This window comes from Mastigoproctus giganteus, chromosome 6, assembly GCF_048544385.1.
Source record: "Mastigoproctus giganteus isolate SK-2022 chromosome 6, ASM4854438v1, whole genome shotgun sequence".
Lineage (NCBI taxonomy): Eukaryota > Metazoa > Arthropoda > Arachnida > Uropygi > Thelyphonidae > Mastigoproctus > Mastigoproctus giganteus.
The window spans coordinates 156641287-156667983 of NC_143580.1; the positions used below are offsets into that span (position 1 = coordinate 156641287).

Sequence of the window (26697 nt, forward strand, 5' to 3'; positions counted from 1 at the left end):
TAAAATTAATAACTGAAAACTGCATTTTATGTAGCAGTAATCGCAGAATAACATACCATTTGTTAGCACCATAATGAAGATAGTTGATAGGAAAACAAAGACCTGAGGTAACTGTATAGTTTGATATGAAGTTCTCTGAGCAGTGTAGATAGGTTGTCAAGGCAACTCATTTAGTCCCATTAATGATATACAATAACTATGCCAGCAGGAACAGAGGTAGAAATAATTATCCTACTATATAAAGCAGTAATTGGGCCACATTTGCAATACTGCATGCAGGTTTGAAACCTCATTTTAAAAAGGATGCAGATCTGTTGGAGAGAATACAGAGAACAGCAATGATATTAGTTAGAGGAGCAAAAGGGTACTGGTACCACGAACACTTTGATTCTGTAAACTGTGACATCTGGAAACCAGGCATTCACATGGGGTATTTAAGGCTTTTAAAGAGTTAAATAAACTAAATATTGATGGCATCTTCACCCTTTCTGAGATGGCAGGAGGGGACAAAGAAAAGAATATAAATTTAAATTGAGAACAGAATAGTTGCAGAACAGTTGTGTAAATTTGACTTCTGACTGCTGGAATAAACTTCCACGTAGTTACGTGGAAGTGAGTAGTTTAAATTAAATTTAAAGGACTGGAATTATTAAGCAGGAAGAGAAAATGAAGCAAGTGACTATTTTTTTTTTTTTCTCTTTAGCTAATACTATAAGCTTGTTTCCTTGCATCATTCTGCTAATAATAATGCTACTATGGCAATTTACTGCATAAAATATCCTGACTGAGAGGAATTACATTCTTTAATTGTACTGTAACATCAAAATATATATTCTACTTCTCAGATGTGGGAAAAAAATGTTTAGAGCTATAATTTTTTTACTGTTAAGAGTTTGCAATTATAAGTTTTTGCCAGCCTTTTATCATTAGTGTACTTTACTTTGCTAGTTGAGTCATAGGGATTTACCAGGAACAATAACCTACTGACTTCCTGGATCATTTCCTCTTCACTGTAAATTGATACTCTTTACATTACAAACAATTCTCATAAAGCAACCTTGAGAGCCATTTTAATCAGATATTTAGAAATTTAGATAGTTAGATATTTAGAAAATATGCAATAATCAGAATACCATACCATTTTGGTAGCACCAAACTTAAAGTAGTTGACAAGGAAATTGTTTTTTCAAGTTAGTTCTTATGTGTAAGTGCAAATAAAAAAAAAATAATAATAAAAATCATAACAATTCCTTTATAACACATTCAGTATTTAATTTTTCAACTAAAAATTTTCTAAAAGTAACAAATAGTTTCTTTTCTTCACGGTGTGATATTATTGGCAAAGAAAATCAAAGGCAGTCATTTATTTTATCTGTAAAAATAGATATAATTTGTTATGTAATAGTTATTATTAGATCACAGCATATATGCTTCATGAAGCTCTTCTCAAACCAAAAATATTTTTAAAATATAAAGCACATCATAGATGTAATATTCACAAATTGAACAGCAAATGAAGTGGTATACAAGTTTATGCACATGCTACTGTAAACATTATACAGACACTTTTGTTTTAGAAAAAAAACAGTTCATTGTTTCTCTCTATATTCTTAAATCCTTGCCTCTTACAGTAGCAGCTTAGTGTGGATAGTTTGTGTGGAAGTTATTTAATATATGCTAAATATAGATTAAATAACTAGACAAGAAAACCTGTGCAATGTTTGAATATATTTTATTTGTTGCTGAAACAGGTTATTTTTGTTTTATTTTATCTTCTGCATCTATCCAAATCAAAATGTTTTGCCATTTTTAGTGTAGGGTAAGAAAATTTTCTGAATTGATTCTCAATTTACAAGTTGTGTTAGTGAAACAGCTGGTTTTTATTGTTACTAGGAAATTGAACTTGCTACAAGCTAGCAGGCCTAGTTTTCCAATAGTTTGACTTTTTCCACCAAGCATATATTTGTTCTGATATCTGCTCATTGGCATTTTGACATGACTTTCTCTTCAATTAGTCACTTTGATGTGTAATTTAATTTCATTTGTTGAAGTTATAATTTCATGATGCAAGTCCTGTCTGCTTACAACTGGCTGTGGTTCATTTGCCTGCACATCAGGTATTCAGAAATAAAAACGAGGGGACATTATTCTTCATGTGAAGAGAGGGGGAAAAAAAAGGTTATTATTGTTGTACAGTTGTGCACTGCACAAAGGCACCTAATCAAGGGTGGGGGCACCATCCAGAGTTTAAAAATTAAAAACAAGAATGATTATTCTCATTTCTTTTTGTACTTTATTTTACTGTATTCCATTGTATAAACATTACTAAAAAGTTACATTACACATTAATCCAACTTTACATTATGTAACACTTAAAAATGTTTTCAATGATAAACATTTTGAAAAAAAAAAAATACTTTTTTTTGTAGTGTTAGAACACAGTTTAATTCGTAGTTTTTTAAATTATAAAATGTATCTTCTTATGTGGGCTAAGCATTAGCAGAGACATTTGATGCAAGAAAGCAAGCTTATGCAGCATCAGCCAAAAAAAAAAAAAAAAAACCCACTTCCACTTCACCCCTCTGTTCGTTCCAAATACCTGTCCAGCTGAGCCTTAAACTTATTTAGGCTATCAACTTCCACAACAAGGGATGGAAGTCTGTTCCACTAACCAACCACCCGCTGGCTAAAGGCAAATTTCAGCACGTCTATCCTACATCTGTCTTTCCTCATTTTGAATTTATGCCCTCTCAGGTGATTATTCTGAGCAAGAGGAAGAATCCCATCAGCATTGAGCTGCTCAAACCATTCAAGGCTTTATACACCTCTATCAGGTCACCTCGCTGGTGCCTAGTCTCCAGACACTGTAATTTGCAAAACTTAAGCCTTTCTTCGTAAGAGCACCCCTTTGTTCCATTCACTGATCTCATTGCCCTTCTCTGTACTCGTTCCAGCAGCTCTACATCCTTCTTGAAATGAGGCCTCCAGACCTGTATACAGTACTCTAGGTGTGGCCTGACCATTGCCTTATACAAGGGAATAATCACCTCCTTATCCCTGCTAGAAATATTCCTATATATCATTGACAATACACCATGAGCTACTCTTGCAGCCCATCTGCACTGCTCAGAGAACTTCATATCTGCCTGCACAACCATCCCCAGGTCCCTTTCATTCTCTACCACTGTCAGTGTAGTACCACAGAGTTGATACGTTGCTCTGGGGTTGCTGTTTCCCATATGTAGTACTTTACATTTGTCAATGTTAAACTTCATTTGCCACCTCTCAGCCCATCTGCTCAACCTTTCCAGACCCTGTTGCAGCAGCATAGTGTCAGTAGTGTCCTTGACAACCCTGCCAACCTTCTTATCATCTGCAAACTTGGACAGTAAGCTTGATATACCATCATCAATATCATTTATAAATACACAAAACAATAATGGACCCAACACTGAACCCTGAGGGACTCCACTGATAACATTAGTCCACGATGAGCAGTGTCCATTGATTACCACTCTCTGTTTTCTCCTCCTCAACCACCCCTTTATCCATAGCAGCAATTTGCCTCCAATGCCACACTGCTCCAATTTGTGCAGCAGTCTTCCATGTGCAACAGTATCAAAAGCCTTTCTAAGATCCAAATATGTGTTATCAAAATTATTCTTTGCATCCAGTTCCTTTGTGACTACATCATAGTATCCAATCAAATTGATCAGGCAAGACTTCCCCTTAACAAACCCATGCTGTGGCCAAGCCATAACTGAAGTCTTGTCTAGATGATCCTTCAGTGCTTCTTTATCCAGCGCCTCCATTAATTTCCCTGGAACAGAAGTTAAACTAACAGGTCTGTAATTACCTGTGTTTCCCTTTGATGCTCCTTTGTGGATTGGGGTCACATTTGCATGTCTCCAGTCCATGGGTACCTTCTCTGAGTCCAAGGAAGCTCTCATAATTATGGCTAAGGGTTTGCTTACTTCCTTTGCTGCCTCCTTTAATATAACTGGATAGATCCCATCCACCTGAGCCTTCAATGGGTTGAGCACGCTGAATTCTGATGGGATCCTTCCACTTGTTCAGATTACGAACCTAAGGGGGCATAAATTCAAATTAAGAAAAGACAGATGTAGATTAGATGTTCGGAAATTTGCCTTTAGCCAGTGGGTGGTTAATTGCTGGAACAAACTTCCATCTGTCATTGTGGAAGTTGATAGGTTGAATAAATTTAGGGAGGAACTGGACAGGCATTTGGAGGGAATGGTGTGATTTTTTTTTTTTTTTTTTGGCTGATGCTGCATAAGCTCATACACTTGCTTTCTTGCATCAAATGCCACTGCCACTACTACCCTAGGTGCCTTTCTTGTCTTTATCTTCAACAATTTCTCCTCCACTTTACTCTCAGTTATTACAAGATTCTCTAGCTTACTGCCAGAGTTGAATACACCTCTGGCTTTCCCCTCGCTGAATAACTCCTCATGTGTGAATGTCGATGCAAAATATTCATTCAGTTTGTTAGCTACCTGTGCAGGATCATCAACAGTTGACCCAACGATATCAAGTGGACCAATCTGATTCATCCCCTTCCTTCTAGAGTTTACATAAGTAAAGAACTCTTTGCTGTTTTTCTTTGCATCCCTTGCCAAAGATTTCTCGTAATCTGCCTTCGCCTGCCTAACCTCCTTTGTAACTTGGTTACAGATCAACTTGTATCTATCATAGGCTTCTGTGTCACATGTTAATTTGTATGTATCCCATGCATTTTTCTTCTCTGCCATATGCCTCATCAGTTCATCTGACATCCATTTAGGTCTAAACCTTGAACAATATTTCTTAGTTGGTATGCAAAGCCTAGTAGCTTCCAAGATAAGTTCTTTGAATGCTTCCATTTTGAATTTGCTGTTGGTAACATCATCAGTTGGTTCCACTGTATAGAATTTAAATACTGTCTCAGTCCATCGTAGTCGCCTTTGCAAAAGCAATAACCCTTCCCTTTACCCCTAATGATAGTTACCTCTTTGAGTAAATCCAAATTCAGCACACTGTGATCACTTCCACCTAGTGGTTCATTTATCTGCAGATTCTTAATGCACGAAGAATCACTACTGATAATCAAATCAAGAGTATTACTCCCTCTAGTCGCCTCCCGAACATGCTGATGTAGAAAACAATCATCCAATAAATTCACAAAAGCCTTGCTAGTGTGTGAGTGACCAATCTACAAATTCATTTGATATCTGGGAAATTAAAATCCCTCATTATAAGGCTCTCTGATTTACTGGCCCACTCTATTTCCCTGTACAGTTTCTTATTGTACTCATCAGAGTACAATATGCTTATGTCACACCAAACTGACTCGACACTGCACTGTCCAGCAATGTCAACTGGCTTCACTTCCTTGGATTTTATGTGTTTCTTAACTAATAGCATAACCCCTCCTCCCTTCCTATCCTGTCCATCCTTTCTGTAGACATTGTACTCCCCAAATTCCAGTTCTGCATTCCTTATATCTGTGTGACACCACGTCTCTGATATCCCAACAATATCTGCCTTTGATGTTTTGAGCAATATCTCAAATTCATCAAATTTATTTACTAAACTCCTAGCATTGGTGTACACGCAAGTATACATGCACCTATTTCTATTCTTAGCTACCCTAACACAACCCATGTGTTTACTTGTACCGCAATGACTCCCAGCAGTCTCTGAAATATCCTGCATCTTGTTTTTCAGGCTTCTGCTCATTCCAATAGAAGCAGTGCAAGAATCTCTTTCACCTCTGCCAGTGGCTACTGTTAATCTATTAGTCTTTGTCTCTCCCCTAAGCTAGCAGTTTTCCGACCCACCTAACACTGCCTCGATAGCATCAGCAAATATTCTTGCACCCTTTTTATTTAAGTGTATCCCATCCCTGTAGAAGCAGTCTCTCCTGTTAACAAGTACAGTCCAGGCTGAAAAAAATTCTACCCCTTGAGCCTTGCACAATCTTTCCAGGGCCGAATTGATCGACAAGGCTCTCATCATATGCTCTCTCCTATCATGTCTGGGCTGAATTGCAGACACTTTCAAATTCAACCCTAATTCACAGCTTTTTTTCAACAGTGACCTGTACTTGTTAAGTAATTCTGCCGGTCTCCTACTCGATATCATTAGTGCCAATGTGTACAACTATATCACCTTTTGCCCCCTTAAAAGATTATATTCGCTCTACAACGTCATCAACCTTTGCCCTTGGCAGACATACCCTGGTCCTGTTCCACCTATCCTTTTTACAAAACATGTTCTCTGTTTCCCTGACAATAGAGTCACAACTACTAGTTCCTGTGGTACCAGCGCATTCTGCCTTGCGGGTTGCCGCTGTGTTGCGTGATGACCACGTGCAAGCTCTGGCGTTGATGTGGGCAGCTGAGAGCTTGATGGGCCCTCAATTTAGTTCCTTCGAGGGCATCCACCCTGTCCTTCAAGCTCTCATATAGGCCCATAACAACGCTGAGTTGTTGCCTGATTTCGATACACTCTTTGCATCGCGCGCACACACAAAGACATCCCCCATGGCAATATCATGTCCCGTATCTGAATGCTCCACAAACATCATGCAAGCAGTGCATTTTAAAAGATGTACTGCTTACATGATGATAAAGATAAAGCTAAGATAAAGAAAGCCTGCACGGGAGCACACAAAAGTTCGATTAAATTTACCGGTAAAAGTACTTTGCCGTAATGGCATTTGTATTGTTGCTTGCTCGGTAAACAGACGGTGAGTGTTATCGGTCTGGAGTAGAAGTTGAATCCCATGGGAGCTTGAATCCCTCCCGAAGTGGAGGGGATAACCTGACCTTTTTTCTTTAGAATCCCTAATTGAATCACGAACAGAGTCATATTGGATTTGATTTTTTTTTTTGATTTGGTAGTTGTTGGCGCATCGGCTTCTGTGGCCATATTGCACCTCCCAAGGTTTTTTCAGTACTTTGATCCAAGCCCGAGGCGGGAATCGAACCCGCGACCTTTGGGTTGCCAGGCAGGTACTTTACCCACTCGGCAAGTCATATTGGAAGTTCTGGCGTCGTAAAAAATGTTCGTAACGTAGTTTCACCAGTAAACTTTTTTGAAGCTTGCCGTACTTCTCGTGTGGGCTTCCTTTGCCTTTTTTTTTTTCTTAATAAACAATTTATCCACTGGTCCACCAGTGATTTTAAAGAAAAAAGGTCAGGTTACCCTCTCCACTTCAGGAGGGTTTCAATCTCCTGGGATTCGATTTCTACTCCTGATCGATAACACCCACTGTCTGTTTACAGAGCGAGCAACAATACAAATGCCATTAGGGCACAGTACTTTTACCGGTAAATTTCATTGAACTTTTGCATACTTCTTGTACAGGCTTTCTTTACCTTCGCCCTTATGTGTTTGCTAATCATTATGAAATGTATTAAAATAACTGTCTGCAATTACTGTTTTTTTTTTTTTTTTTTGGAAGGGCAGGCACTGATAAGACTTTGCACCAAGGTGCCTCTAAGCTGTAACGTACTCCAACATCTGGTACAATAAATTGCTAGACCAATATAGGATATGTTTCTATTTGTAAAAGAATAAGAGAAGTTTACCTCAATATGATACATAGAACACTTCTGTATGATACTCTCCAGAAATTAAAACGAAAACAATTAAAAAATCGAAAATCTTACATTATAGTAATAAATAATTAACAATAATTAAAAATCAAACAAACACAATTAAAAATCAATTTAACCCAATTAAAAATTAAGTCAAAAATTAATTTAACGAAAAAAATTGCAAAACGATTTTCCTTCCTGAAGCTGACAACGACCGTATGTTGTGATCACAGGAATGAAAATTACCGAATAGGGGTGAGCATGGAACTTAAATAGGAATTATTTGTCTTTGCGCATGCAGGACTACGAGTCATAGATTAGATATGGCCGCAAACATTAACAGAATTCTCATGTAATTTAATTTCGACGGTTTCTGCAATTAATAGTCTGGGCTAATTACATTGGACATTAAGTATTTTGGCCTCGTTAAATAAAAAAGTATGTTTTATTAATGGCATGAAAGGCTAATTCTGACGCTGCTGAATGAGAAGCACAAACTGAGGCTGCGTGCCAATTAACACGAAAATTCAGAGGAAACCATGTAGAACCCTGAGAAGATGAGTCGCAATCACCGCAAGAATGTTGTATACTAGGTATACAACTGATAAGAGACTTTGCACCAAGGTACCTCTAAGCTGTAACGTACCCCAACATCTGGTACAATAAATTGCAAGACCAATACAGGATATGTTTCTATTTGTAAAAGAATAAAAGAGAAGTTTATCTCAATATGATACATAGAACACTATTAGCTCTTTTATTTGTGTTGCAAATGAGGAAAGGACTGAGCGACTGTTCAGTATAGTGTGCTATTTCCATATTGGCCTGGCTACAATTTTAAATTGGTGTATTTTTTTTGTTTTCTATCCATTGTAGCAAGTGGGTAACCCCTGTTTAAGAATCTGCTGGTCAATATTTGTATTTCTGAGCCCAAAGCAGATTCAGTCGTTGAATATTTATAAGCATTGAGAAATTGATTAAAGATAATTGATCTTTTGTAGGTGAACGTTATAAGGTATGTTCGTGTCAGACGGCATCTGGGATTTCTCCCATGAACGTTATAGTGTGATATGTTAGTGCAGAAGCATACCGGTGTTTGTAGGTTTACAATAGATGTTTAATTGGATTTTATTCACATCCCGAGTAAGCGTGAAATTTAGAAAATTTAATAGACTCTATATCCGTATTCTCCCTCTCCAATGTAAATTTGAGTCTAAAATGAATATTATTAAACAAATGTAAAATGTCTTGTATAGTGCTATCAGTGATGGCTAGAACATCATCTAAATACCTCCCACAGTATGCGAAACGGGGTAGATAAGGCATCAAATGTATACGTTCAATCGTTGAGAGATAGATCTCCAATATTAAGCCCGAGTGGCTTAATATCGGAGATCTATTATCAGCTCTCTGAATAATAATGTCTTTATTTTCCCAAAGTTCATGTAAACTCTCTCTCACTCTCTCTCTCTCTCAGAGTAATGCGGGAATTTTTTTTTTTTTTTTTTTTTGGCTGATGCAGCATAAGCCTCAGGCTTCCTTGCACTATATGGCTAATAATAATACAGCTGGACTGTCATGTGTATTCAATTTAGGAAGTCGCGTTTTTTTTTTTATGTTATTCACCACCTGGTTAACTTGTTGAATAAATAAATCTTTTTGTGGAACATTACAAAGTCCAAATTCAATATCAATTACGCACTTTTTTTTTAGGTAGTTTTCAAGGTGGTAAATTGTAATTTAATTCTTTGGATAAAAGTTAAATCTGGTCCTGCAATAGCATATACAAGGAAAGATTTGTAACCTGTTGATATGTCAGTTAGTCGAATGTTGGGCGAGGGGGTGTTCGCAAACTAGCTGAAGTATTCTGCGGGTAGACTGTTGTGAGTATGTGTGTGTGGGGGGGGGGGTCGTCACACAATTCTTATGCATTTGGTCGCCAGCTCGTGACAATGTGTTATAACTTGTATAAACGTGTCTTGACCCCCCCATAATGTATTCAATTTGTTAATGTGTCTGTTTTTTATATCTGAGGCATGTACTTCAATGTTGCAAATCTATGGAGATCAATACAGACCAATCGTTAGAATGCAGATAATCTTTTAATTTGTCGCAAAGTTTCCTAACTTGGGAAAGGTATTTTTGTTTATTAGAATACAGAGATCTTAAGGTAAGCTTAACTATATTACACGATGTAGTAAGTGCTAGTTGCTTAATGCCTGAAATTTTATGATTTAAATTGACCCTGACAAACTTCAGAACGATGTTGTTTTGAAAGAAATATGGTAACTTTTGGACGACTATCTTAGTGTTAATCTAATGTAATTTTGCACCAAGGTATTCAAAAAAATCTCCCACAATTGTGTGTATCGGTAGGTTATACCTGGAATACCTTGGTGCAAAATGCTTACTTCCACCCATGTTAGCAAAACCTTGTTGACTAGTTGTTGTTGCTATTTGGTTTTTAGAAGCATTAGCAACTAAGGTCATATTGCTCCGCTGTTGACTAGTGTTATTAATAGTTTCTAATTGTTGTAAACTATACCTTTTTGAAAGCTTCATTTGAAATATTTATTATTTTTTGACTAATAAACACAGAAATATGAAAAGTGACAATTATGTGGGGCACAGAGTTAGCAACATGTGTATCATTCAGATTTTGTGCGCTTCATAGCATGACAACTTTGAAATAAATTTTGAAAACTATTTATGCATATAATAAGCAGAAATACACGTGCATGCATACCTTTTAAATTGGAAAATAGGAGAGGCTAATAGCTTCATTATAATTTATGCCTATAATGTTTTTTTTTAAAATAAAAAATAGCATTTTTTAAATATAAATTTTTTTATTAAAAACTGAAAAAAAAAAAAAAAAATACATATGGCAAGTATTGCAATCTATTAAGGAAGGATGAAATGTTGGCATATTCCAAGCAGAATTCAAAAAAATCTATAAACTTTTTTTTAGAAATTAAAAAGAAAGTTTACACCTGTTTGGTGTAAGGCCATCATGTTTATAATGATCAGGTGCAAGTGTTTTCAGCCTAATCTGACTTTATCGTGGGAATCCATGGTCAGTTCAATAGTAACAAGCAAATTGATGCTAAGATGCCAAAATTTGGGAATTCCCAGTGGTAGATGCCTCTGTGATTGAAGTTTTCACTGAGTCCCAAAAACTTTATTTTGTGTTATTTTAAACTCCCATAGTGGGTGTCAGTATTTGCTCTTGAGCTGGTTCACGGCTGTAGTTTCTTTGCATTATCATTGGCAGCAGTTGCACTTCATCTTTGCAATATTCTGTGCTGTTGTTCTTTCCTGGGTAGGTATTGGCTCGTGCCTGTTCATCTGGTTTTTTTTTTTTGTTTTGTAGTTTCATTATTTTGTCTAGTTTGGCTTCTTTAATAATTGCTTGGATGATGGTAACATTTTCATCCCATAAGTATAACCTGTTGTCATTAACAGATTATACTTATGGGATGAAACAGTTGGCAGAAGCTTTTGTGCGTGGTAAAAAAAAGTGCTTAATCCGATAAAAAATTAGTTGATCACACCACATTTAATTCTTATTTTGATTTCACTGTTAAGTTTATATATGAAAAACATTTTAAGATCTATTAATTACTTTGCACTAAAAATTGAATCAGCATATCATCTACTAGCAGGGATTAAAAAGATTCAAACTGTAAACGTATAGAGATATAGCAATATATAAAATGGTTGCTATGGATGGGAAGTATGCTTGTCTGTCAGTTCCCATACTGGCTAAGAAATGTAGCAGTTCACACATGTTCATATCAGGGTAGCACTATAAAAAAAATACACTATAACATATTCTAATTTATTTGCCTGCCAAGAGCACTAATTTAATAGTTACATTAGATATAGAATACAATTCCTTATAAATAATCCCAAAAGAAAGTTTCAATCAGCTATAGGGGGTTAATTATTTAGTATTCTTTCAAAAATTTCTTTGAGCAACGGTAGCTTTACTTGAAACAATCCAACAAAATTAATTCACAACAAATAACATTATGGCTAATTTCATCTTTATACTATTAATATTAAAAATACCTATCATTCAATGAATAAGAATGGCATTCAAAAAAATATCTTTTGAAGAAGTGACTGATGTTTATTCCTTGTAATCTTTCAATTCTGAAATCTTTTCCTTTGCTGGCATTATTTCACAAGAAGAAAATAATTTGATTCCTTATGAGGTCTATATAAATAACACACTATTACACCTACCTAAAACTGCAAATTGTTAAAAAAAAAAAGGTTGCATGCTACTAATATACAGGGTGTCTAGCAGAATTATTACCAATAAAAAAGGTATATATTTTATAAACTAATAATGATAGAATAACAGAGTTTTTTGGTGCAGAAACCCAATAAATTTGATATTATTCATCATACATACTATGTTGTGCACACAACACAGTAGGCATTATGAATAATATCAAATATAAAATCCACTGTTTAATATCAAAATGGCAATGTTCAGTGTTGCTTTTGGCTTGCTGAATTAAAGGTTCCTCTTACTGTGCAAAGGAAATTCATGCATGAATATGAACAGAATCCACCTGAGTGCCACAGCATAATGAAATGGCATAAACAGTTGTTGGAAACAGGTTCTGTGTTATGGAAAAAAGGAAGTGGCAACCAAGCAGTGGACAAACAGGATTGAATTGAAGTGGTCTGGGAAGCATTTCACAGAGCCCCAGCAAATCCATTTGATGGGCTAGTTGTGAACTGCATATTCCATGATTTCCCATACACGATATTGTGCACAAAAGGCTGTGGCTTGGAGTTACAAGATCGATTTGGTACAGAAAACACAAGCATGTTTGCTCAGGAAATGCTATCACTGATAGATAATGAAAATGCATTTTTCCGTCATGCGCTGTCTCTGATGAAAACACCTTTCACATTTTTGGTCTGGTGAACTAATACAATTGCCAAATCTGGGGACGTGAAAACCCACGTGGTAATTGAACATGAGTGCAACAGCATGAAGTGAACATGTGGTGTGCCATGACTTTGGATTCTGTGATTGAACCATTCTTTACAGAAGTCAGAGTAACAGGGACAACGTACCTCAACATGCTGCAAAATTATGCAGTCCCTTGGACATCACGAGGATACCTTTTTCATAAAGATGGAGCCCGACCACATTACACCAATCCAGTGAAAACCCACCTAAACAGTTTCCAGAAAGTTCAATTGGAAGAGGAGGTCCCATCACATCACCTCCTGGGTCATTAGATTTGACCCCTTTAGATTTCTGTTTGTGGGAGAATGTAAAAGATCTTGTGTACTAAACATCAGTGCTGGATGTGGCTGAGCTATGGCAGTGAATAATTGCTGCTTCTGAATCCGTCAAGTGCAGATGCTGCAAAACAGCTGGTGAGAGAGAGAGAGAGAGAGAGAGAGAGAGAGAGAGAGAGAGAGAGAGAGAGAGAGAGAGAGAGAGAGAGAGAGAGAGAGAGAGAGAGAGAGAGAGAAAATACTGCCTTGATATTTGTTGGGCCACCAAACGTACACACACACACACACACACACACACACACATCTACTAACACTTTGGAAGTTTATACAACAATTTAAAAATATATTTTTAAAAAGTTGCATAATTAGTTTGGATTAGATTATACACACACATGAATTAAAAGTAAAATAAATATTCTGGAACAAAGAATTACTACATATAATATTTAAGTGTGAAATTAACAAGTTACATTTACAGAAAAGTAAAATCTTTAAACAAAACAAGAATTACTTACGTATCTCCGTCTTGATCCTGGTTATATATATCATGCCAAGATATGGTTATTTTTTCCATATTAGACAATGGGTAAATATTTTGTTCTTTTTCATCTAGATGAGAAATATTTATTTCTTCAGAAATTAATGCTGAATCAGCATCAGCTTCAAGTCCACTATCAAATCGGGGAGTGTAATCTTCCCATTTTAATTTTTTTGTTTCTGTTTGTAGGATATTTTTATGACTGATTTCTGTGCTTGTAGATCTAGAAGAGAGATCGCCAGAGCCGAAGCCAGAATCCATATATGATTCATACTCCAAAGATATGCAAGAATCACTTTCATTATGAAGAAATTTATGAGTAGAATATTTTAAAACAGACTTTTCATTTTGTTGGCCAGTATTACTATTATGCAAAGTTTCATGCTTTTTACCATGCACCTTGGATGAATCTGATGTTCCTGAAATGTTGGTGTTAGAATGTCTCATATTTGAATCTGTTTAACCTAGGAATGAATAAATAAATAAATAACAGTTTATTAGTTATTTTAAGAATTAGATGATTCTCATTACTCAACTTAATTTGTGCAGCTGAAGTAATTTACAATATATATTATACTTTACATAGCTTTAAACATCTATCAAGTACAAGTAACAGAGATGACAAGAGAAATATTATCAGAAAATAAATTAGCACACAGAATTACTCGTATATACAGGAGCACACATCAAACTGAAACCAAAGTTATGAGTGAAAAAGAAAACAAAAGAATCTTACAAGTTGTAAGAATTGCACTTGGTTTCAATTTATGATACGATGAGCCTCAGATAAACAGGCTAAATCCGATTATTGATTTGTTTATCCAATTATTTATTACTGAATATTCGATTATTGATTTGTTTCAGAGAGGAATATGAAAAAAATATCTGCCAAGAGACAAACTTCTACTGGCTAGAGGAACCAAGAGTGACTTTCAGTGAGTACATCAGGGACAGACATACCAACTAACCTTATGACAGACTGGAGGAGGGGGGACCATATTAAGAAAAAAAAAAAGTTGAGAGTTAAGTGGTTTTTTTTTAGTTGTTGTTATTTGGTTTTTAGGAGCATTAGCAACTAAGGCCATATTGCTCCTGGAATATGCGGTGGTCATTCCCTGACCTTTCTGCATCCTCTGTATTTGGGAGCGATGGGCTCGAACCCCGGTCTAATCAAGAAGCGTGTGCTACACACTGCTGCTCCTTTTTTAGTTGTATCTGGATATTAAAGAGTAATCAATTGAGATTATTTACCACTGCTGAAAGAAATTTTTGATCATCACCCTGCTTTGAGATGAACTAAGGTTGGCAGCAGGATTAAAAAAACCAAAAAGAGGCTTCCAGCATGAGCTGCAACATCAGGGTTTTATGATATTTTCCATATCATAAAACACTGATATGCAGATGGATACATTTATGCACTGAGGGATAAATAGGATAACTGATATTCTTATGAGCCATGGAAGGGCTCATAAGGATATCAGTTTATCCTTAATGAAATATTTCAATTTATTTGTAGCCCTAAGCAATATTCACTAAAGATTACAACAGAACTAGAATTTTATAAATGTATGTATAATTTGTAATGGGCAAGATAACTCTCCCAAAAATTTTCACATAAAAGTAATATGCTTTGCACACAATGCCAATATCCATCTATTGAAACAACAGAAAGATAGTGGCATTACATACAAAGAGAAATAATAATAAAATTGTATAAGGAAAGAGATACCAAACACCTCTAATCTGAAGAATATAACACACTGATGAACAATACTCCTTTCCCTATGCAATAATATACAACCTAATCTAATCAAACAGATCATTTCAAAAGTCCTTACTGTATTACATACCATACTATTGTTGTCTGATGGCAACCATTGTATGGTAAATTCTATTGCAATCAATTACCTACAAGAGCCAGCAATCATATATAATTCTATGCAGTGTTTAGACCATTTATTTTCAAAGTGGGTTCCATGAGAGCTTACTGGAGTTCTGTGAGATTTTATGATCTTTATCATACGTTACTTTTCTTTTTTTTTTTTTTTTTATGATAGAGCAGCAGATAATGTATAATAAATTTTGGGATGAGGGTTTCTGTTCTATTAACAATACTTTCAATAGGAATTAAGAAATATCTAAGATTCAGTATTATCTAGAGCAGCATTTCCCAAATGTTTTTAGTCACAGAACACTTTTCATCTCACAATATATTTATGGAATGCATTGTGCATCAGAAGCATCTTTATTTCCAACACATGTAAAGGCGAAATTCAAATAACTGTCATCATACTTTCATTTTGGTCTTTTATTAGTTGGTTCCTGTTTTTTTCACTTCAGAATTTTTGTGGAACAAAAGGCTGTGATTGTTCATCTTCACTTCGAAGTGTGACAATATTGTTTTCGTTTTTATTGAGCACAGTTGCAATACTAGAAGTATGTGCTTCTCATTTTAAAGTTCTTGTTTTCAACCAGAAATCCATGGTCATTTATTTTAATAATAATATTTCAAAATACTGATAATTATCAAAAAAAATTTATACAAGGAAGTGAGTTTAGTTATGATATCGGTTTGCTTCCACCTCTCCTTCAACCCGTGTACTCCAGGTCAAATTGCATACGGATGGCATATTAGACCACTACATTGCTACTTTTTTCATAGATGGCATTACCTCTATGCATACTTTTCTATGCAAAGTCTGCTAAAATAAAGTGTTCTGTGGTCTATTTGATTATTAGTCTATGCCAGTATATTAATAACCAAAAAAAAAATAAATAAATAAATAAACAATGTTAAAAATTATAATGATACAAAAGTGGTGTATGCTACAAATATGCAAAATTTATTTATTTTATTTTTTTAATTATTAATTATGATTTTTCATGGAACACAGTTTGGGAAATACTGGTCTAGAGCAGTAGTTTGCAAAGGAATCCCAGAGGTTATGCAAATATTATTTTGCTTTGATTTTTCATTTAATTTACACACATCTGACAACTTGATTATTTAATGATAACTGTCAATGAATGCTGCCATTATCAGTATATATTTATGGGGTTTGCAATACAGCATGTATTTTCCTTACACATAATTTTTTTTTTTTTTTTGGCTGATGTTATATAAGCTTGCTGCATCATTTTCCACCACTACAATTACAGCTGAGCAATATTTTTAAAAAATGTTGTTTTAACTGAAATGAAACTGAATTTGCAATTCAGTAAATTGCATGAATTGAAATTCATGTGTATTATGAATTTTTCTTTAAATTTTATGAAATGCAGCAAGTTTTGTGGATAATTTGGCTTTGTGCAAACACATACAAAGGAAAAAAAACTGTATATAAAGTTATTTCGAAAAAAACAAACTTCCATTAAATATTACAACAAAACATTTAAAAATTAAGTCCCACCGTAATTCCCATATAAAACTGATCAAAAAAAGGAAAAAGTGTTCTCACTTATGAACTTAGCAACCACAACCTCAATTTATTGATGATTTTTAATGTTTAAAAATAACACGTTAGGGAAACACAAATTCAGTCACATATTACATGAGTCAAAAATCTGAAAGGAAACTGCAAACTTATGAAATCACAAAATCTCTACCTAACAGATGCACACTATGTAAACAACTGTGCATCTATCAATATGAGACATACTGCTAGCACCTGAACGACGGAGGAAGCTAAGCTATCCTTATTAACTTTGCAGCAATTATACTGCTTGTTCACTTAAGAGTCTCAATAAGTGGCAATCATCTCCAATGAGTGGAAAAGACCTGGGTTCATGTCCCATCTAAGACGAGAAGAATTTTTATGGGTCTTTTTCACAACGTGGCTGAGTTAGTCAGTCTCAGGAGAGGGTAGCATAGTTTGTCACCAGGAAACTCTGGTTTTTCTTCCAGTAAAACAGAAAATCGACCACAGAACACACACAATTTACAGACCAGATATATGGAGCAATATGGCCTCAGTTGTTAATACTCCTAAAACCCAATACCAACAAGTTGCCTCAGTACACTACACTACTAATAATTAACAATTCTCTTAAGAGTGCCTTATAGTTTGTGGCGGCGCCTCCGTAGCCAGGTGGGAAGGAGCAGCAGCGCGTAGCACACGCTTCTTGATTAGACCGGGGTTCGAGCCCGTCACCACCAAATACGGAGGATGCGGAAAGGTCAGGGAATGTCCACCGCATATCCCGGAGCAATATGGCCTTAGTTGCTAATGATCCTAAAATCAAAATAACAAACAAACAAACAATAGTTTGTGGTGTTGCTGTTTGTGCAGTTCACTTTTTGAGATCTGCAATTGTGGGGCAGCTGCTTTGTTGATATGCTGCCTATCACAGGTCAAGTATCTAGAGCTAGGCTAACTTTCCTTGGCAATTGTTAGTTATATGCTAACAAGGGAAACTTTATCATAGTTATGTATTCACCTGTACACATCTGCCTGTCACTTGGTCACTTTTGTGCATTGGTTGGTAAACCAAAATGTAAATCAACTGCTTTGACACAATCTTATTTCCTGCTATGATGTCTGACATTAGATTTGATGCTGCATTAGCATTAGAAGTGGCATATGATGCAAGAAAGCTAACTTATGCAGCATCAGCCAAAAAAAAACAAACACACAACACAACACTTCCCATTTCACCTATCCATTCCCTCCAAAACGTTTGTCTAGTTCTTCCTTGAATTTATTTAAGATATCAACTTCCACAACAAGCGATGGAAGTTTGTTCAAACAATCAACCACTCACTGGCTAAAGACAAATTTCTGCACATCTATTCTGCAACTCTCTTTACTCAATTTGAATTTATGCCCACTCAGGAACATAATCTGAGCAAGAGGAAGAATCCCATCAGCATTGAGCTTACTCAAAGTATTAAACACCCTAATCAGATCACCCCACAGGAGCCTAGTCTCCAAATGCTACAATTTGCAGAACTGAAGCCTTTCTTGCAAAGAGCACCCCTTTGTTCCCCTCACCAATCTGGTTGCCCTTCTCTGTACTCATCATTCTAGCAGCACTACATCCTTCTTAAAACAAGGCCTGCAGCACTTAAGGTATGGCCTGACCACTGCTTTATAAAAAGGAATAATCACCTCCTTGTGCTTGCTAGCAAAATTTCTGTATATCATTGACAAAACCCCATCAGCTGTCCTGGAAGCCTGCCAACACTGCTCAGAGAACTTCATATCTGATGTCGCAATTGCTCTCAGGTCTTTTTCATTCTCCACTACTCTGAGCATTACCACACAATTGGTATGTTACTCTGGGGTTACTGCTACCCATATGCAGTACTTTGCATTTGTCAATGTTAAACTTCAGTTGCCACCTCTCAGCCCATCTGCCCAACTTTTCGTGATCCTGTTGCAGCCGCATACATAACAACCCTGCCAACCTTTGTATCATCTGCAAACTTGGATATTAAGTCTGATATACCTTCATTAATATCATTGATAAATATAAAAAACAATAATGGGCCCAACGCTGAACACTGGGACTCCACTAATAACATTAGTCCATGATGAACAGTGTCCATTGATTATCAGGATAGACAGGATAGGGAGGGAAGAGGTGTTATGGTGTTAATTACGAAAAACAAAATCAAAAGAAGTGCATCCAGTTGATATAGATGAACAGTGCACTGTTGAGTCAGATTGGTGTGACATAAGCACCGTGAAAGCAAAAATAAGAGGAGTGTGTTATAGGCCTAATGACTTGAATGAGTTAAGTGAACAACTGTACAGAGAAATAGAGTGGGCTAGTAAATCAGAATGTCTTTATAATGGGGGATTTTAACTTCCCAGATACTGACTGGAACTTGTGATTGGTCACTCGCACACTAATAAGACTTTTGTGGATTTATTTGGATGATTGTTTTCTGCAGCAGCATGTTCGAGAGGCAACCAGAGAGGGTAATACTCTTGATCTGGTTATCAGCAGTGATCATTCGTGTATTACGAATTTGCAGATAAAGGAACCACTAGGTGGCAGTGATCACAGTGTACTGATGTGGGATTTACTTAAAGATATAATTACCATCAGGCGTAAAGGAAAGGGTTTTTGCTTCCGTAAAGGTGAGTACAGTGGTCTCGGACAGTTTTTAAATTCTGTACAGTGGGATCAACTGATGATGTTACCAACAGCAAATTCTTAGTGGGAACCATTCAAGGAATTAATCGTGGAAGCTACTAAAAGTTTCATACCTATTAAGAAATATTGTTCAAGGTTTAGGCCTAAATGGTTATCAAATGAACTAATGAGACTCGTGACAGAGAAGAAAAATGCATGGGAGCATATAAATTATCAGGCAACACAGAAGCCTATGGCAGATATAAGCTAGTCTGTAATCAAGTCACAAAGGAGGTTAGGCAGGCTAGAAAGGATAGATGGAAATGAGTATTTTGCATCTACATTCACACTTAGCATTAGAATTAGTAGTGGCATATGATGCAAGAAAGCTAACTTATGCAGCATCAGCCAAAAAAAAAACAAAAAAAAAAAAAAAAAACACAACACAATACTTCCCATTTCACCTATCCATTCCCTCCAAAACGTTTGTCTTCTTCTTCTTTAATGCTGCCGGATGACGTTTGCGACTTCAATTTGATATTGTTCTCTGTCTAGCACTGCGTGTAGAATTTGTGCTGTTGTCATGTGAAGCCAGGTGTTGATATTATCTAGCCATGCCATTTTCGGTTTGCCTGGGCGTTTCTTGCCTTCGATCTTTCCCTCCAGGATGAGTGGTAGTAGGTGATATTTTTGTTGGTTCCTAGCGATGTGACCTAGGTATTTGCATTTCCTGCTGATGATGGTTTTGAGCAGGTCCCGTTCCGTGTGCATGTCCTGCAGGACTTGTACGTTGGTTATCTTGGCTGTCCACGGGATTTTCAGCATTCTTCGGTAGAGCCACATTTCGAAGGCCTGGAGCTTTTTTGTAGTGGCTGATGTCAGAGTCCAGGTTTCTACACCGTAGAGCAGTATTGGCCAGATGTAGCATTTCAATGTGCGTAATTTGAGCATGATGTTCAAGCTTCTGTCGGTGAGAAGGGTTTTCCACTTGGTGAATGCCTGCCTGGCTTGTTCAATTCTGCTTTTGATTTCGGCCTCATGGTTCAGCTGGTCATCAATGAGTACTCCGAGATACTTGAAGCGGTGTATTTGCTCTAATTTTTCATTGTTTAGTTTGATCGTGATTTTGCTTGCAGTCCTGCTGACCTTCATCACCTTTGTTTTCTTTTTGTTGATTCGTAGCCCCCATGCTTGGCTTTCTATGTCCACTTCGTTCAAGATGGTCTGTAAATCTTGTTCTGAATCCGCTATTAGTGCTGTGTCATCGGCATATCTTAAGTTATTGATGTAGTGTCCGTTAACTTTTATGCCGATGTTCTTGTCAGCCAGTGTTTGGTCGAAGATCATTTCCGAATAGATGTTAAAAAGAATGGGAGATAATGGGCAGCCTTGCCGGACGCCTTTTTTTTATTGGAATTGGGTCTGTCAGGTCGTTGTCATAGCGAAGCCGGGCTGTTTGATTCCAGTAAAGAGTTGTAATAAAGTTGATATCGTTGTTTTCAAGCCCAAGTTTTCTCAGTCGGTCAATTAGACGGTCGTGGTCTACTGAATTGAAGGCTTTCTCGTAATCAATAAAACATATATACACGTCTTTTTGATGTTCATAGCACCTTTGTAGCAATATTTGTAAACAGAAAATTGCTTCTCTGGTGCCTAGTCCCCTGCAGAATCCGGACTGTGTGTTTCCTAGTGCACTTTCGCACTTACATCTTATCCTTTGCTGAATCACCTTGAGGAAGATTTTTAGCACCTGGCTCATTAGACTGATCAGCCTGAAGTCTTCGCATTTCCGGCTGGTAGCCTTTTTTGGTAGGGCCACGAAGATGGATTGGAGCCATTCGGATGGAATGTCGTTGTTGTTGTAGATCTGATTGAACCATTTCGTTAGTTGTTGGATGTTGCTGTAGTCTAGTTGTTTCAGCAGTTCCACATGAATCTGATCAGGTCCACAGGCCTTGCCTGGCTTTGTTATTCGGATGGCATGTTCCACTTCAGATGTTAATATGTGGAGATTGTCTTCCTGTGTTTGTTGTAGCGTTTCTGCCGGTTTTCTGTTGGTGACGAACAGATTGTATATATAGCTCTTCCAGGTGTCGAGTTTGGCTTGTTTGCTTAGTATAGGTTGATTGTTGTCCGTATATAAGCTTGGGATAGGAGCCGGTTTGTAGATGTTTCCAGCTTCTTTAAGCTTCTTGTGCAGGTTATAGTTGTCATTTTTCTTGATTAGGTCTTCGATTTCTGCACACTGATCTTCCATCCATTTTTCCTTCGCCTTCCGGATTTCCTGTTTGATCTTTTGTTGTATTTCTTTGTATTTTTCCCGGTTGTTGTTGCTTTTGAATGTTCTCCGTTCATCCATTAGGTCTAGTATGTGCTGGGTCATCCACCGTTGTTTCTTTTTCGACGACTGATGTCCTAGCAGGAGTTTCTGCTGTTTCATTGATGCACTGTTTGAGTGAACGCCCGAACGCTTGCACGTCTGTTGTTACTGCTTCGATCGATCTGATTGTAGTGTTGAGATGAAGCTGTACTTGTCGCCTGTTGGCGTTGTTCTTCAGTTTCTCCAGGTCGATTCTTTTTGTTGTGCTTGTGCGTTTGACTGCTTGTAATTCGAGACGTAGTGTTGCTATTACTGGGTTATGGTCTGATGATATGTCAGCTCCAGGGTAAGTTTTTGCCTTGAGGACACTTGACTTATATCTGATGTTGATTAACATGTAGTCAATTTGGTTCCTGACGATATTGTTGTCAGAGTCTTGTGGTGAGGTCCAGGTGTATAGTCGTCGAGGTGGTAGTTTAAACCAAGTGTTGGCAATGCTAAATTTTTCTTCTTGGCAGAACTGGACGAGTCTGTCGCCTCGTTCATTCCGTGTCCCCAAGCCATGTTCTCCGACGTTTGTCTAAGGAGTTATTAAGGTTTAAAAATGCCAGAAGGTTATCAAATTGTAGCAGGGTGCTTAATGATTTTGTAATAACTGAGAGCAAAGTGGAGGAGAAATTGTTGAAGTTAAACATAAGAAAGGCACTTGGGGTGGATGGGATCTATCCTATATTAAAGGAGGTGGCAAAGGAAGTAAGCAAACCCCTAGAAATAATTATGAGAGCATCCTTGGACTCAGGGGAGGTCCACAAGGACTGGAGATGTGCAAATGGAGATATCCCCAATTCACAAAGGGGAATCGAAGGATGACACGAGTAATGTTTGTTATTTGAGTTTTAGGAGCATTAGCAACTAAGACCATATTGCTCCGGGATATGCGGTGGTCATTCCATGACCTTTCCGCATCCTCCGTATTTGGTGGTGAAGGGCTTGAACCCCGGTCTAATCAAGAAGCGTGTGCTATGCACTGCTGCTCCTTCCCACCTGGCTACGGAGGCGCCTGACACGAGTAATTACAGACCAGTTAGTTTAATTTCTGTTCTGCGTAAAATACTGGAGTCACTGGTTAAAGATGCATTGCAGGATCATCTAGACAAGACTGCAGCAATAATTCAGACACAGCATGGGTTTGTTAAGGGAAAGTCTTGTCTGGCAAATTTGATTGGTTATTATGATATGGTTACAAAGGAACTGGATGCAAAAAAATAATTTTCATATCATATACTTGGATTTCAGGAAAGCTTTTGACACTGTTGTGCATGGAAGACTACTGTACAAATTGGAGCAGAGCTACAATGTATAAAAGGATGGTTGAGTGGGAGAAGACAGAGGATGGTAATCAATGGGTGATGCTCTTCGTGGACTAATGTTATTAGTGGAGTCCCACAGGGTTCAGTGTTGGGTCTACTGTTCTTTTGTATATTTATCAATGTTATTGATGAAGGTATATCAGTCTTAGTGTTAAAGTTTGCAGATGATAACAAAGGTTAGCAGGGTTGTTAATGACAGTAATGGCTGTGTGCTACTGCAACAGGATCTAGAAAATTTGGGCAGATGAGCTGAGAAGTGGCAATTGAAGTTTAACCTTGACAAATGCAAAGTACTGCATATGGGTAGAAGTAACCCAAGAGAAAAACGTACCAACTGTGTGGTACTACACTTAAGGTGGTTGAAAATTAAAAATACCTGGGAGTGATTGTGCAGCCAGATATGAAGTTTTCTGAGCAATGCAGACAGGCTGCCAGGGCAGGTCATGGGGTTTTGTCAATGATATATAGGAATTTTGCTAGCAGGGAAAAGGAGGTGATTGTCCCTCTGTATAAGGCAATGGTCAGGCCACGCCTTGAGTACTGTGTACAGGTCTGGAGGCCTGATTTTAGGAAGGATGTAGATTTGCTTGAGCGTGTACAGAGAATGGCAACAAGCTTGGTGAGGGGAATGAAGGGATCCTCTTACCAAGAGAGGCTTAAATTCTGCAAATTCCAAAGGCTGGAGACTAGGCACCTGCACAGTGATCTAATTGAGGTGTATAGGGCCTTGAATGGGTTGAGCACACTGAATTCTGATGGGATTCTTCCACTTGTTCAGATTATGAACCTAAGGGGGTATAAAAAAAAAAGAAGTAAAGTGCAGCCATTATCAACCCACTGCAGGATGGAAGCCTCCTCAACAATTCATGCTGAGGGAAATGGACCATAATCTGTCACGCTGGTCCAGTGCGGGTTGGCAGATCGACCATATTCAGCAGTCAGGGGCTTGAACCCCGGTCTACGCAAAGAGCATGTGCTACTGCACTCCCGCTCCTGCCCACTTGGCTACTATATAAATTCAAATTAATGAAAAACAGATGTAGAATAGATGTGCGGAAATTAGCCTTTAGCCGGCGGGTGGTTAATTGCTGGAACACACTTCCATCTGTCATGGAAGTTGATAGGTTAAATAAATTTAAGGAGGAACTGGACAAATATTTAGAGGGAATGGTTGTGTGAATTTTTTTTTTTGGCTGATGCTGCATAAGCTCATACACTTGCTTTCTTGTATCACATGCCACTACTGCTACTCTTGTTTTCTCCACTCAACCATCTCTTTATCCATAGTAGTAATTTGTCCTTAATGCCAGTGTCCAATTTTTACAGCAGTCTTCCATTTGCAACAGTATCAAAAACTTTCCTGAAATCCAACTATATGATATCAAAATTATTTTTTGCATCCAGTTTGTGACCACATTGTAGTGTCCAATCAAATCTGTCAGGCAAGATTTCTCCTTAATGAAACCCATGCTATGTCTGAACTATAAATACAGTCTTGCCTAGATGATCCTACATTACTTCTTTAATCAGCGACTCCAGTATTTTCTGGGAACATAAATTAAATTAACCAGTCTGTTATTACTTGTGTCACCCTTTATTATTATTATTATTAATAGAAATATAGTGCGAGGAAGCCTGAGGCTTAACGCTGCACCAGCTAAAAAAAAAAAATTGAGTTACCCGGAAAGGGGGGGAGGGGGGAGAGAGAGAGAGAGAGAGAGAGAGAGAGAGAGAGAGAAGGGAATCACTAAGAAAGAGATGAATAATGATATCCAGCTCAGGACCCTGGATGTGCCAAATCCAAACTCACTTTTATTCCCCTTTGTGAACTGCGGATACATTCGTACTTCTCCAGTCCACGGGGACCTACCCCGAATCTAAGAATACTGTCATAATTAAGGCTAAATGTTTGCTTACTTCCTTTGCAGCCTCACTTAATATAACTAGATAGATCCTATCCATCCCAGGTGCCTTCCTTATGTTTTACTTCAACGATTTATCCTCTACATTGCTCTCAGTTATTACAAAACCATTTAGCTCCCTGTTAGGGTTTGATTAACTTCTGGCCTCCACTTCCCTAGAGAATTCCTAATGTGTGAAAGTAGATGCAGGTCTGAAAGAATCCTATTAATAAATATCACTAATAAATATTATGAAACAAACTAAATACTACCTGCTGTTAGAGTTCATATCTAAAAATCAAAATCTGAAGATAGCTATATGACTGTGCCAACAGAAAATGCTGATTCACAGCTGGCAAATTATGACAATGGGTACCTTACATAATTTAACTTTTTTTTTAATATGTGGGATGTTGGTTAAAATTTGGAATCAGGCGCCTGTCTTTCCATCTGCCAAAACAAGTACAGTATCTAACTTTCTTGGCTGACAATATTTTTTCTGTATAAATTAATTTATACCACAAATTAGAGAATCAGATAATCTCTACATTTATACTCAGTGCACACCTAGCAAAATCAGTGATCAGTCAAGCATGCATATAATATATTAATAGTAGTAAATGTGTTGAGAAATATCTTTCAATTCCAAACCTCCTCTTACTCATGGGTCCTTATCCTTGCTGTTCACAGATTGCTATCTGCAGATATCATTAGGAATATACCTTCAGCAAAACACAAATTGTCACTTATTAGTAATGTCACTATTAATAATTAAAGTACTTAAAAATTTTGGTACCTTCTTCGCAGCTCATTAGCGGAAAGAACGGTCAACCATGGTGCAAAACCTGACAACGTAAATGCGATTTAACTCACTTATGAAGTGTGAGGTAAGGTATACAAGTACAGACGTTGGGTTAAGAGCGAGTTGAAGTTAAGGTGTTAGTAGTGGCAAATGATGTTAGAAAGCAAACTTATAAAGAATCAGCCAAAAACATTTCACCCATTCATACCCCCCAAGAATTTGTCTAGTTCTTGAATTTATTTAAACCATCCACTTCCACATAAACAGATGGCCATTTGTTACAATCAACCACCAACTGACTGAAGGCAAACTTCTGCACATCCATCCTTCCTCAACTTGAATTTATGGCATCTCATGTATGTAGTTTCAGAAAGAAGAAGAATGCCATCAACATTTAGCTCATTCAATCCATTCAGGGCCTTACCAAACACCTCAATCAGATCTCCCTGCAGGTGCCTAGCTCCAGATGCTGAAATTTGCAGAACTGAAGCTTTCTTCTTGGCAAAGCATCCTTTTGTTCCCTCAAAATAATAGAGTCTGGTTAAAGAAGTAATGCAGGACCATCTTTACAGGAAAGCAATTATGCTACAGGGAAAGAATGGATTTATTAAGGGGCAATCTTGTCTGCCCAATCTGATTGGGTAATATGATGTAGCATCCAGTTCCTATTGGGTAATAGGAACTGGATGCAAAATAATAATTTTGATATTATATACTTAGATTTTGGGAAAGCTTTTGATATTGTTGCACATAAAAGACTGCTGTACAAACTGGAGCAGTGTGGAATTAAAGGCAAGTTTATACACTGAA

General features: G+C 37.2%; 1 protein-coding gene across 2 annotated transcripts in view; it reads right to left on the bottom strand.

Annotated features, from left to right (window-relative positions):
* LOC150084679 (NF-kappa-B inhibitor cactus-like) overlaps positions 1-26697 on the bottom strand; it is a 123597-nt gene that overhangs the window by 77155 nt on the left and 19745 nt on the right. For both annotated transcript variants that reach the window (XM_090375424.1, XM_090375423.1), the window contains exon 2: positions 13391-13877. In XM_090375424.1, the coding sequence (XP_090231550.1) occupies positions 13391-13860 (470 nt within the window). In that variant the 5' untranslated portion in view covers positions 13861-13877. The remainder of the gene's footprint in view (positions 1-13390; positions 13878-26697) is intronic.